This window comes from Zalophus californianus, chromosome 7 (assembly GCF_009762305.2).
Source record: "Zalophus californianus isolate mZalCal1 chromosome 7, mZalCal1.pri.v2, whole genome shotgun sequence".
NCBI classification, from domain to species: Eukaryota; Metazoa; Chordata; class Mammalia; order Carnivora; family Otariidae; genus Zalophus; species Zalophus californianus.
In genome coordinates this window covers 1,593,648-1,605,874 of record NC_045601.1, presented here as the reverse complement: position 1 = coordinate 1,605,874, position 12,227 = coordinate 1,593,648, and the positions used below count along the sequence as shown (strand labels likewise).

Here is a 12,227-nt window from a genome sequence, read left to right as displayed (position 1 = left end):
TGGATGTATTCCCCGGCTTTGCAGGTTACTCTCTAACATGTGTTTCAGTGTAATTTGTTCTAAATGCTTTGAAATGGGCAGGAACCTCAAAATAGGAACTCTGGCCTGAATGCCTTTGAACATGTCATTTGATCAATGAAATGCATTTGATAGTCTAAGGAGAGCAAGGGCCCCAAGAGAAAGACCAACCATCCATCGCTCCTTCCACTGCCTCAGAAAGTGTGGGGGCTCCTGGGGAAGTGACGAGTCACATGGCGCCCCTCTCGGAACATGTGGGCTTGGCCGTCACAGCCAGCAGCGGCCACCACCACCTGGCCGGGTGCCAGCCGTGCCAACGGTGGGCGCCTCCCGCGCGGCCACGTGACCTGCTTACCAGACGCGGACTTCCCGGGTTCCACCCTAGGGCTGCAAATCAGGGGATCTGTGGGGGAGGCCAGGGGTCTGCCTGGTGGGCCAGCTGCTGGCGGTGGGGATCCCCGTGTGCAGACCAGGGTGTTTAGGAAGTGGAGTCTGGCAGGGGCTCAATCCCTTTTATTGTTACTTTCAGACACTTCTCACGTAAACTTCCATCCTGTCACTGGGAATGGCTCTCTAGGTAGGATGTTTGTTTTTGCTGCCCCTAAAGGGCAGAGCTGAGGTTCGAGCTTTTGTGTGCCGGGGTCTGGAGATGCCTAGAATGCCTGCCAAATAAGGCATGTGCCGCAGAGGGTGGTGGACAGACAGCCAGACTGTCCAGTCGGAGAGCAGGCTGTTTGTTCTAACGCAGTCACAGCAGAGAGCACGGGCTGTGGCTTCCTCCTGAGCTTGCGTGTCTGTCCACGGCCTCGGCTCTCTCTCATTCCTGCATCTCCTCATCAGTGTGCTCAAACACCTTCTCTTTCCCCTGCCGTCTGCCCTAGCCATTCCAGAGTGAGTCCCACAGAGTTACGATATACAAGCATTTATTGAGCACCAGCTGTCGACCAGACCCTATGCGGAGTTGCCAAGGCCACATGGATGAACGTAAATCCTCTGTAGTTTATCAGGTGGTGTCCCGTGGGTTCCGGACTGTTGGTTGAGTGTCCACTATAATGTCCCCCACGTGCCAGCCTTGTGCTGTTTCCTGAGGCTGTAGCCCGAGAAGAACATGTAAATTGTGACATATGCATTTGGCATATTCCTTGATTCTTCCTGGGATTCTGGATAAGAGAGTGGCACTTGTTTGTCCCTTGAACTAATAGAGATAGGACCCAAAGTCCAGTGAGCCCTCTGTAAACGCTTTGACATGAAGGAAAGTCTGCTGAGACCTTCAGGTAGGGGTGTGACCCCTGGGACTGGAAATTCCCTCCATGCAGTCTTCTATAGGGAATCAGAGCCAAAGTCTGCCATGTGCAGACAAGTCAATTCTGATACTGGGGAGCAATGATGAGTGTTGACTAACGTGATTTTTTTTTTTGGTTTTGCCAAAGATCCTTCTTGTATTAAGGGAATACCATCTGCATGATTTTTTGTTAAGAAGGATTTTATGATACCCAAGTTCTCACTGAATCTCAAATTAACGTGAACTGGAAACAATTAATAACCCAAGAGATTTCTTGACTTATCTCCAAGAAGTGCTAACAAGAAGCAAAAATACAAGAATATTGAAATTAATATTGATGTGGAAGCAGGCAAGGAAAACAAACAAAATTAAGTGTTTGGGGAAAGGGGAAGAGATACACAGAGCAGACAGAACAGCACAGCGCATGCCCATCCTCAGTTGTGGGCTGGGACCAAAGCCTCACTGTGCAGAAGGAGATGTCCACAGAAAGCTATAAGAATCCATAAAACAATGGGTCAGGGGACCAAAAGCCAGCAAAGACTCTATAAAAGCACTTCACCATGCCAACGGTGAAGGCAACACAGCAAATTAAAGAGAAAAATGACAGTTTCTAGGCTCCTGCTTTCCTCACAGTGAGTCTGGACTGTCCATGTCACTGCTGATCATAAGAAGCATCCAGAACGTTCATCCCTGAGCGTCTCCTCGAAGCTGTCAGGACTGCATTTCCCCTGGAGGCTTTCAAGCCCTGAGAGCTCTGTCTTGGTTCCCCACTCAAAGTAGACAAACCTCCTGGGGTTCAGTACTCAGAGCACTACTGCAGCCCCTGGGGGTCACCCCGTCCCACACCTGTTGCCCCATCTAGTGGGTCCTCCTGTCACAGGCACCCCCTCAGCACTGACCCTGAGAGAAGGGCTGACCCTTCATCTGCTTCCTGCATGTTCCTTGAAACACCTACCTCCTCTTGACCTGGTGATCATGGGTGGTCCCAGATGACCTGGTGATCCTCTGTGGTCCCAGCTGACATGGTGATCCTCTGTGGTCCCAAGTCACACGGTGATCCTCTGTGGTCCCAGATCACCTGGTGATCCTCTGTGGTCCGAGGTGACACGGTGATCCTCTGTGGTCCCAGGTGACACGGCGATCCTCTGTGGTCCCAGATCACCTGGTGATCCTCTGTGGTCCCAGATCACCTGGTGATCCTCTGTGGTCCGAGGTGACACGGTGATCCTCTGTGGTCCAGGTGACACGGCGATCCTCTGTGGTCCCAGATCACCTGGTGATCCTCTGCGGTCCCAGGTGACATGGTGATCCTCTATGGGCCCAGGTGACATGGTAATCCTCTGTGGTCCCAGATCACCTGGTGATCCTCTGTGGTCGCAGATCACCTGGTGATCCTCTGTGGTCCCAGGTGACATGGTGATCCTCTGTGGTCCCAGGTGACATGGTAATCCTCTGTGGTCCCAGGTGACACAGTGATCCTCTGTGGTCCTAAGTGACACAGTGATCCTCTGTGGTCCCAGGTGACACAGTGATCCTCTGTGGTCCTAAGTTACATGATGATCCTCTGTGGGCCCAGGTGACATGGTGATCCTCTGTGGTCCCAAGTGACATGGTGATCATCCATGGTCCTAGATTTGTTGCCCCTTAAATCGTAAGCTCCACAAGGGCAGGCCCTCCTTTGGATCCTATTGTCCTGGAGATGAGAGGAGGTAGAGAGCAGTCACTCAATAATTATTTAATAAGTTCAGTTGAAGCTGGATCTGACTTGACTTGTACTTCTTCAAGCGCATGCGTGTGTGAGTGATTGCAAAGGCAGTCTCACTGGGAGAAGCACCCTGCAGCAAGTACCCTCTGGCTTCACTTTATCCTTTAAGTGCAGGTTGTAGATGGATAAGATCTCTATGTTGGCTGCGTCGATTTCAGTTCTCTGGTTTAGTAAGAAAGCAGGGAACTCTTTCCCGGAATCTGAGAAAGCTCAGAGCTTAAAGGGAGACATTGCTCCTTCGAACAGGCTTGCATTTGTGACCATGCTCATACCTGTCCTTCGGTTGCTTTCCAAAATTATTCCCTCTTACATCCCAGCAGGTGTGCACACTTCACTGAAGCCCTTGCTGTGTGTTCCCCCGAACCCCAGGGTGAGCCTCGTCTGCAGATTAAGCAAACACACTTAGAAGCTATACTCACTTTCCAGTGGTCTCTGATTTAGAAAGTTCTTGCTTTTGTGAATCCTACAGCTGCAGAACTATGTATTTCTTAATGCTATCTCGTAGCGTAAACAGAAAAAAAAAGTCTTAAATCAATATCACTGTGGGAAAATCCATCCACATGATTATTTAAAGAGTGTGTTTTAATCTGTTTCTTCAATTTTGGGGTCTTGTTCTAACTTTCCCTCTGGCTTACACCCTTGCTTTTTATTTAGCAAAGTACAGACCATGTTTTTGATCCGTTTGCGTCGGACCTACCTATTTTCTACTCAGGATTGCGCAGGCACCCTCTGCAGCTTCCTCCCGCCCCGTCCTTGCACACGGCACACAGGACCCCGCTTTGTCAAGATAAAAGACACGGTGACCCCTGGCACTCTGAGGTCTTTCTTCATGTCACTCAATGTCTCACTGATTTCTTTCTAAATTTGGCAAATTACCTTTTATCTTAACTAGTTTGAAGACCCTCAACCAAGTTCTTTTAATAAACAGTGACTTCTTTAAAATAGGGCTGTTTTATTTTCCTTTAACAGGCTTTGTGGGTTAAAGAATACGGCCGAGTAAAAGCTCATTTTCTTCTGGGCACTGTCCGCCTTGGAACGTAACTGCTGTTCAAAGTGAGAAGGGGGAGGGGAAACGTGTGTAAAGCGTTTTCTGACAAAGAAGAACTCCATTGTTAGTTCTACACCATTAAATTATAAAGAATTATGGTCAAATTCCAAATGCCTGAATGCTAGGCCTTTTTTTTTTTTATTGAAAGATGTAGAAGCTGTCTCTCTCTTTAGAGAAAATGATAATTACAATGTCTTACCATAAGTAATCTGCATTTCCTAACTCAGGGTTTTAGGAAATGCAAATAGACGACCTCTTACACCTCAGACTTAGTGGGATTTGGGTGACTGCCCCTTTCCACGGAAACGGATGGGCGTGGCTTATGGGGCGGGGCTGGTCCTGAGCACCTCACAGCCTCAGGTGGGCTCCTTGCTTCACGTGCGCTCTGTCTCCCATCTCTGTCTGTCTGTCTCTGTCTTCCTGTCTGTCTCTGTCTCTCTCTGTCTCTGCTCTGTCTCTGAATGTCTCTCTGTCTCCCCTCTCTGTCTGTCTGTCTGTCTCTGTCTTCCTGTCTGTCTCTGTCTCTCTGTCTCTGCTCTGTCTCTGAATGTCTCTCTGTCTCCCCTCTCTGTCTGTCTGTCTGTCTCTGTCTTCCTGTCCGTCTCTGTCTCTCTGTCTCTGCTCTGTCTCTGAATGTCTCTCTGTCTCCCCTCTCTGTCTGTCTCTGTTTCTCTGTCTTTCTGTCTCTCTGTGTATTTCTGTCTCTGTCTGTCTCTGTGCATCTCTGTCTCTCTGTCTTTCTGTCTGTCCCTCTGTCTGTCTGTCTCTATGTCTCTCTCCTGCATGATGCTGTTTTCAGAGGAGGTCTATCAAACCCCCCAGAGCTTTGCGGGAGGAAATGAGGCAAGGGGGAAGCCTCCACAAAACTGGAAGCAACATGTCAGTGGACGCACTTCCTAATTTCACTGCAATGAAGCACCAGCATCTCCCAGGAACTGGGCGGCCCCCAGGGGCACACCTCTGTGGCTGCAAAGTTAGAACACATTTGGGGCAAAGTGAAAACACTGGGCCTTAAAGCTCTATAGAGACAGAATTCAATCAAACATTCTTATGGGCTTGCTTTGCTCATTTTTAAGTAAAAGAACAACGTTTTGCACAACTGTGAGAAAGCAACGATCTGTCTTCACTTGCCCCTTGGCTAAAACAAGCACAGATCATTTTAGCAAGTCAGCTTATTCTCAGGACACATTAGGGCGTGCTGCTTGAGCTCCAGCAAGTTAGAACACTGCATGCCTGCTGTGGCCCCAGGCCCCACGGAAGGGAGACCCCACTGCCTCCAGCTGCCGTCGCCTGTCTCCTGGCTGGAGCCTTCATTCAGACTTCGGGGACACGACCACCTTCCCCAGCCCCCTCTGACACGCTGGGATGTCGGTGCTGCACCTTCCCAGCCGGTGCACTCGGCCCTTCCCTCCCGGGACCCCGGTCAGGGGCGTGAGGCCCGGCCCAGACTCCCTGGGGGGTCTGTGCCCACTTTGGTCCTCCTTCGCTCCACTCTGTCTCAGGGCCAGCTTTGGGTGACTCTGTTCACAGTGCCCGCAGAGCTTCACGGGGAAGTGTGGTACCTTTTAAGGAACGAAGTGTCTTAAATTTGAGAAGTTCCTGTGTTTCTCGTCCTGATGAGGGAACAAGTGGATGAGGGACCCTGAGCTTCTGAATCCCATTCCTACTCTCTCTCAGCTTGGACTTTGAGACGGAACAGGCTGTTCTGAGCTCTCTCCACCTCCGTAAATATTACTGAGACTAACGTGCCAAATAAACCTGCTCAATACACACAGTACTCAGAGGGCCAGACACCGCCGTGCAGCACTCGGCCAGGGCCACAGTCTTCGGGCGCTGGGGGGCTCCGTCGGTGAGGCGTCTGCCTTCGGCTCAGGTCATGATCCCAGGGTCGTGGGATCGAGTCTCGCGTCGGGCTCCCTGCTCCGCGGGGAGTCTGCTTCTTTCTCTGCCTCTGTCTAACGTTCATCCTGCTTGTGCGCTCTTACAAATAAGTAAAATCTTAAAAAAAAATAATCACAGCTCTCAGTTTCCTACTTTTTCTCTCCTTTCTTTCCGTTAATGAATTGCTCATGCTCCATAAATCAGAGAAAACAACTCGGGGCAGGGGATACATCCATCGGTGACCAAAGGTGCGTGGAGATCCCATTTATCCTGTAGTACAAAGCCTTTCCAAGTATCTTCTGAGACCCGCCTTCATGCTCACTGCTCCGCTGGTGTGACTGCGGACTGCACAGGTCAGAGTGGAATTGTCCACCAAGGGCAGGGGTGCGGGCAGACAGGCCCCTGGAAGACACAGCTGGTTCTGCGGTGAGGTGTCAGGGCATCAGGAGGAACCAAGGCAAGGATGGGGACCCTGGAGCAGGCAAGGGGGAGCGCGGGCAGCCGTGGAGGGGCTGCTGGGCCATCTCAGGGGCTCCTTCACGTGGCCCTGTGCTCGCATGCACCTGCAGTGCTGGGTGAGGGCAGGCCCCTGACTTCTGGGTCCACTTGGTGCTGGGGTGACGCATGCACGAGTGCAGTGCTGCTAGGCATGTCACGGAAATCAGCAGCCACCCCGGGGCCCGGGTGTTGATTGAGAAGACGGTAAGCTAGTTCAAGCAAGGACGTAAGAAGGGGTTAGCCCGCCCCCAGTCCTCTCCGTGGACTCCTGACTCTCTGGAGTAACTTCCAGGGTGGCAGTAATCACAGAGTATACAGGAGGGGGCTCGCAAGCGAATTTACAAACGGAAGGGCAAATATTGACGGTCAAACAGAATTCCTGCACATCCCACTGCAGATATTGACAGTTTTATGCACCACTTAGTGTAGCTGGCTTGGAGAGGATCGGTTCTCGAGATCCCCAACTGCCCAGGGCTCAGATTCTTCAGGGATTCCCGCCGTGGCCTCGGGCAGACTTCTGTTTTCTGCGGCTCTGCAGGACGCCTCTTTACATTTGTCTGGCTTCTTTTTTTTTTCTCCCCCAAGTTTTTGCGAGTCGATCAAGATAAAGACAAGGACTGCAGCTTGGATTGTGGGGGCTCTTCGCAGAAGCCCCTCTGCGCGTCGGATGGCAGGACCTTCCTGTCTCGCTGCGAGTTCCAGCGCGCCAAATGCAAAGACCCTCAGCTAGAAATTGCTTATCGAGGAAACTGCAGAGGTAAGCTGGGTGCCATCAGCCGTTAACATGGAAGGCCACGTATGTTATTTTCATCTTTGCTAATTTTTTTATGTAAAAGCTCAAGGGTTTTAGGTTTGTGGGTTTTTTTTTTTTCAGAATGTATAAGGAAGAAGAGTAATTTCTATGAGTCTCAGGAGCAGAGGCATCTTTTAAAGTTGTTTAATGCTCTTTCCTTGGGATATTTTATCAGGACATATGTTTATCTGAGTCTTCAGAAAGGATTCTCACCAGAGTCAGTACCGCTTCCTTCCACCCCGTCTTGTTTCTCTGCAAATGGGACGTGCACACAGCACCTGCACCGACTGTCAGTGATTTTCCTTCCCATTGATTTTACACATGTAATTTCTGATGATCCTGATTTAAGAATCAGATTTAGATTTAACTAACATGCTTAGAGCAAAACATTGAAATACTTCCTATGTTAATGAAGGGTTTGACTCAACAAAGCACGCTGATGTTTCAAGCATGAACAGTTGTGTTCAGAAAGAGATTTACCTTCTTTTTCCTGTTATCTTAAGAGAAAAACCACACAAAGTAAAATCGCCTTTGAGAGGAGGTTCCTCTCTGTCTCGCTGTTGGCCCAGCAATCCTGCAGCAAGGCGAAACTGTCGGCCACAGGGGTCCGTGTCTCGGCTCCAAATTGGCCACGTTCTGAATAAACTGCTCTTCCTTCCTTCATAATACGATATATCCAAGGTGTATATCCAAGGTGAACATGTTTGAGTCCCTTCTGCACGTGACTGAGTCGGCACCTTGCCTGCTCCTGCTGACCCTCCGGGGGAGCTCTGCCGGCAGACCCAGGCTCCCCACAGCGACCAGCACCTGCACCCATGCTGGGGCTGTGGGCTCGCCCGGGACAGGTCCATGTCCACAGGCACCACACGTGGGTACCTGTGTGTTGCCCATAACCGATGGTCACACATTCATGAAGGCTTTCTTTCCACCATTGTGGTTGGTTCAGAGTCTAGGTATTTTAGACCCTTAGCATTTAAAGGCCACAGAGAGGCCCGAACATGAGCTGATGCGAGTGGGATGCCCTCCGGCTGGGGGATGGTGGGAAGGTCCTCTCTGTGAGGGGACAGCAGAGCACTGCACACCGAGTCCCTTTCATATCCTGTGGTCAGATGCAGCTCCCCGAGTGGGAATCACACAGAAGGAGAGTTTCCTCCTTTTCGTTAAGGGGGCCATGACCTCAGCGCTGAGGCCGAGAAGAGACACCAGGAGGGGTGGGAGACAAGGGGTTGATCTCACTATGGAGACCTGGAGTATCAGGTGTTGGAGTTCTTCCTTAGCGGGAAATGGGAAGCCATAGGAAGTTGAGGCAGAAGAGGGACAGATGTAAGCTGACTTGTGCTGAGACCGCGTCCCTCGCCATACCACGCCACCCAGCTCCTTCATGGCTGCACTGTGCCTTCGCCCGGGTGCGCAGGCTCTGGGCTCCCCCAGGGGTCGGCCGCGACGAGAGTCCTCCTGGACCTGCTCCCAGAGGGATGCCCGAGGTGAAGGAAGCAGCTGTTACCAGACGGGAAGCGTGGTTTTAATTCAGTTTCAGTAAGTTACTGAGTTTATGAAAATGCAGTGAACAAAGTATTTGATTCATACTTGAAATGGAGGCGCTGCAGTGGGGTGTCATACCAGAGTCCAGAGACACCAGGGATCTGACGCCGCAGCCCACTGGGCGCACAGGAAGGCACTTTTTCCAACTCTGGCCCAAGCAGAAAACAGTGCATTCAAAGTAAAGAGCTGTAATTTTTGTTCAACAAAACCCATACGATTCACAAATTAAATTATACTTTTGTAGGGAAAAGTAGTTTTTAAAATGCTAAACACAGATATGAAATATCCTTCTATAGGAAAATTCAATAAAAGTTGAGATAATTCAAATTAGTAGCCTTTGAAATTATTTCACTGAATTATATACACTTGTATATACCATCCACAATAGAAACTATCTTGAACGGTCACATGTAGAGGCAGCAAAAGCTGGATTCTTGGTGTAGCCAGGTTCGCTCTGCCTTTCTTTGTGGGATGGAAGAAAGCAGAACATACCTTTAAAACAAGATTTTTGTAAATGAAAAATGATTTTTTTCTCCTTAAATATCCATTCCCACTTGTAGAAAACAGAACGTAATTTATCAAATCCCATCCACCTGGGTCTCCAGCGTTCTGAACCCTATTTTGTCCTTGTACCTGTTGTCTCGGCGGCCGTTAGGTTTCCGTAAACTGTATGCTGTTTCTGATTCCTTGGGAGAAAACTTGAGTGAAAAACCTCAGATACACCTGATGGAGATACAGACACACACGAAATCTTCGTTCACTCAAGCAAACAATCGATACTCTTGAGGCAGCTTTATTCTGTGTGATTCTAAAGTTAAATCATTGCTTAGCACCAGCCTGAGATTTTCCAATAGATTCTGAAGTTACTCAGCGTGGGCGCGCCTCAGAGACATGGTGGGCTGGACTCCCCACCACTGCAGCGCAGTGAGTATCCCAATAAAACGAGGCCAATCAAAGTTTTAGTATATCCCAGTGCACACATGAGGTCTGTCTATACTGTCCTGCAGTCTACTAAGTGTGTAAAAGCATTTTGTCTAAGTAAACAACATGCATACCTTACTTACAAAATATTGCTAAAAAATGACAACCCTTATCTGAGCTTTCAGTAATTTGTAATCACTGAGCACAGATCACCAAACAAATACAATAATAATGAAAAGTTTTGAAATATTGTGAGAAGCACGGAAATGTGACTCAGAGACAGGAAGTGAACAAATGCTGTTGGAAACATGGTGCTGGCTGACTTCCGGATGCTGGTTTGCCACTAGCCTTCGGTTGGCAGAGTATCTGCCTGATAAAGGGAAATGAGGTATGCCTGCAGTAGTACATTTGGTAAACTAACGTTCCTTGTTATGAATGGCTCCCTGGTTGAGCATGAGTGGACTTCACCTGTTACATGACCTCCAGGCTCTCTCCCTGCCTTTGATTGACTTCTAGTTCCTAGGCACTCAGGGACTCTGTAAGAACCTTCAGTTCACGATGACATCATCTAGACTGTGGATGGCCTCCTCCATGCTCTAAAATGGCCCGTGTGAGACTCTCCAGAACCCCAGATGTTCCCACCACCTGGCTCTCCTCTGACGATCTCTCACTTGGGTTTCAGGAACCTGCAGTGACCAGACAGCTTGCACCTCATGAGACAAAGTGACACAAGAGGTCCCCTGGGCCCAGAGGGCAGCTCCATCATGGGGGCCATGAAAACAGGTCCCCCAAAGCCTCCAAAACTGCACCCCCTAACACTAGAAATTTGTTTACTGTGTCCTCAACAAAGACTGAGTTAGCCCAGATATCTGGAGATGAAATATTCTTTGAAGAAGCAATATTTAAACCGAAGGACTTCTCTCATCAGAAACCACCATTCCTGATTTGTTCTACTTTGCTTTTCAACACAGACCACTCTTGGAGTTCTCACACATTTTACTAAGAAGGACAGTGTGCCTGGACAGTTGTCTGGGGATTAAAATGATTTGTATTTTTCTGGATATGTCTCCTGAGGCAAGGGAAACAAAAGCAAAAATAAACTACTAGGATTTCATCAAAGTAAAAAGCTTCCCTATACAGTGAAGGAAACAATCAATAAAACTAAAAGGCAACCTACTGAATGGGAGAAGATATTTGCAAATGACATATCCAATAAGGGATTAGTATCCAAATATGTAAAGAACTTCTACAACTCAATACCCAAACCCCCAAATAACCCAATTAAAAATGGACAGAAGACATGAGCAGATATTTCTCCAAAAAAGACATCCAGATGGCCAATAGACACATGAACAGATGCTAAACATGAGTGATCATCAGCTAAATACAAATCAAAACCACAAGGAGATATCATCTCATGCTGGTCAGAATGGCTAAAATTAACAACACACGAAATGAGAGGTGTTGCCAAGGATGCGAAAAAAGGGAAACCCTCTTGCACTGTTGGTGGGGAATGCAAGCTGGTGCATCCACTCTGGAAAACAGTATGGAGATTCCTCAAAAAGTTAAAAATAGAACTACCCTATGATCTAGCAATTACAGTACTAGGTATTTACCCAAAAAATACAAAAACACTAATTTGAAGGGATACATGCACCCCGATGTTTATAACAGCAATGTCCACAATAGTCAAATTATGGAAGCAGCCCAAGTGTCCATTGACTGATGAATGGATAAAGAAGTGATATATATTAATATATATATTGGAATGGAATATTACTCAGACATAAAAATGAATGAAATCTTGTCATTTGCAATGACATGGATGGATGTAGAAGGTATTATGCTAAGCGATGTAAGTCAGTCAGAGAAAGACAAATACCACATGATCTCACTCATGTGTGGAATTTAAGAAATTAGACAAATGAGCAAAGTAAAAAATGAGAAAGTCAAACCAAGAAGCAGACTCGTAACTCCAGAGAACACACTGCTGGTGACCAGAGGGGGGTGGGGGCAATAGTGGATGAGGATTAGGGTGACTTACCCTGATGAGCACTGAGTAATGTGCAGAATTGGTGAATCATTAGATTGTCCGCCTGTAACTGCCTGTTAACTATCCTGGAATTTAAAGAAATGATTTTCAGTGGGCCTCAGCATGGAAGCAGCAGGATCACGGCTTCAAAGTGGCATCCAAGAAGAAGCTTCCATGTAAGGACTTCTCTTCCTTTCTATTCTGTGTCTAGTTTGTGTGTCCTTATTCTAAACACATCAATCTGAGAAAAATTCGGATGCCTTGAGTGCAGTTTTGCACCTCAGTTATCTGTGCTGAGGCTAGAGAAGTGATTTAAGAATAAATTCAAATATCCGATGTTCTAGTCTTCAGAGAAGGTTCTAGAAGCAATCACCCAGGCTGGCATCGCTTGTGGCAACGTGCTGTGGAGGTGGTGGTAACATTTGAGTTAATGTTCCTTTCTCCGCT

At 48.2% G+C, this 12,227-nt stretch overlaps 1 protein-coding gene across 6 annotated transcripts in view; it reads left to right on the top strand.

The window, feature by feature from the left end:
* SMOC2 (SPARC related modular calcium binding 2) overlaps positions 1 to 12,227 on the top strand; it is a 154,060-nt gene that overhangs the window by 41,140 nt on the left and 100,693 nt on the right. For all 6 annotated transcript variants that reach the window (XM_027603678.2, XM_027603677.2, XM_027603675.2 and 3 more), the window contains exon 2: positions 7,078 to 7,249. In XM_027603678.2, coding sequence (XP_027459479.1) covers positions 7,078 to 7,249 — 172 coding nt within the window. The remainder of the gene's footprint in view (positions 1 to 7,077; positions 7,250 to 12,227) is intronic.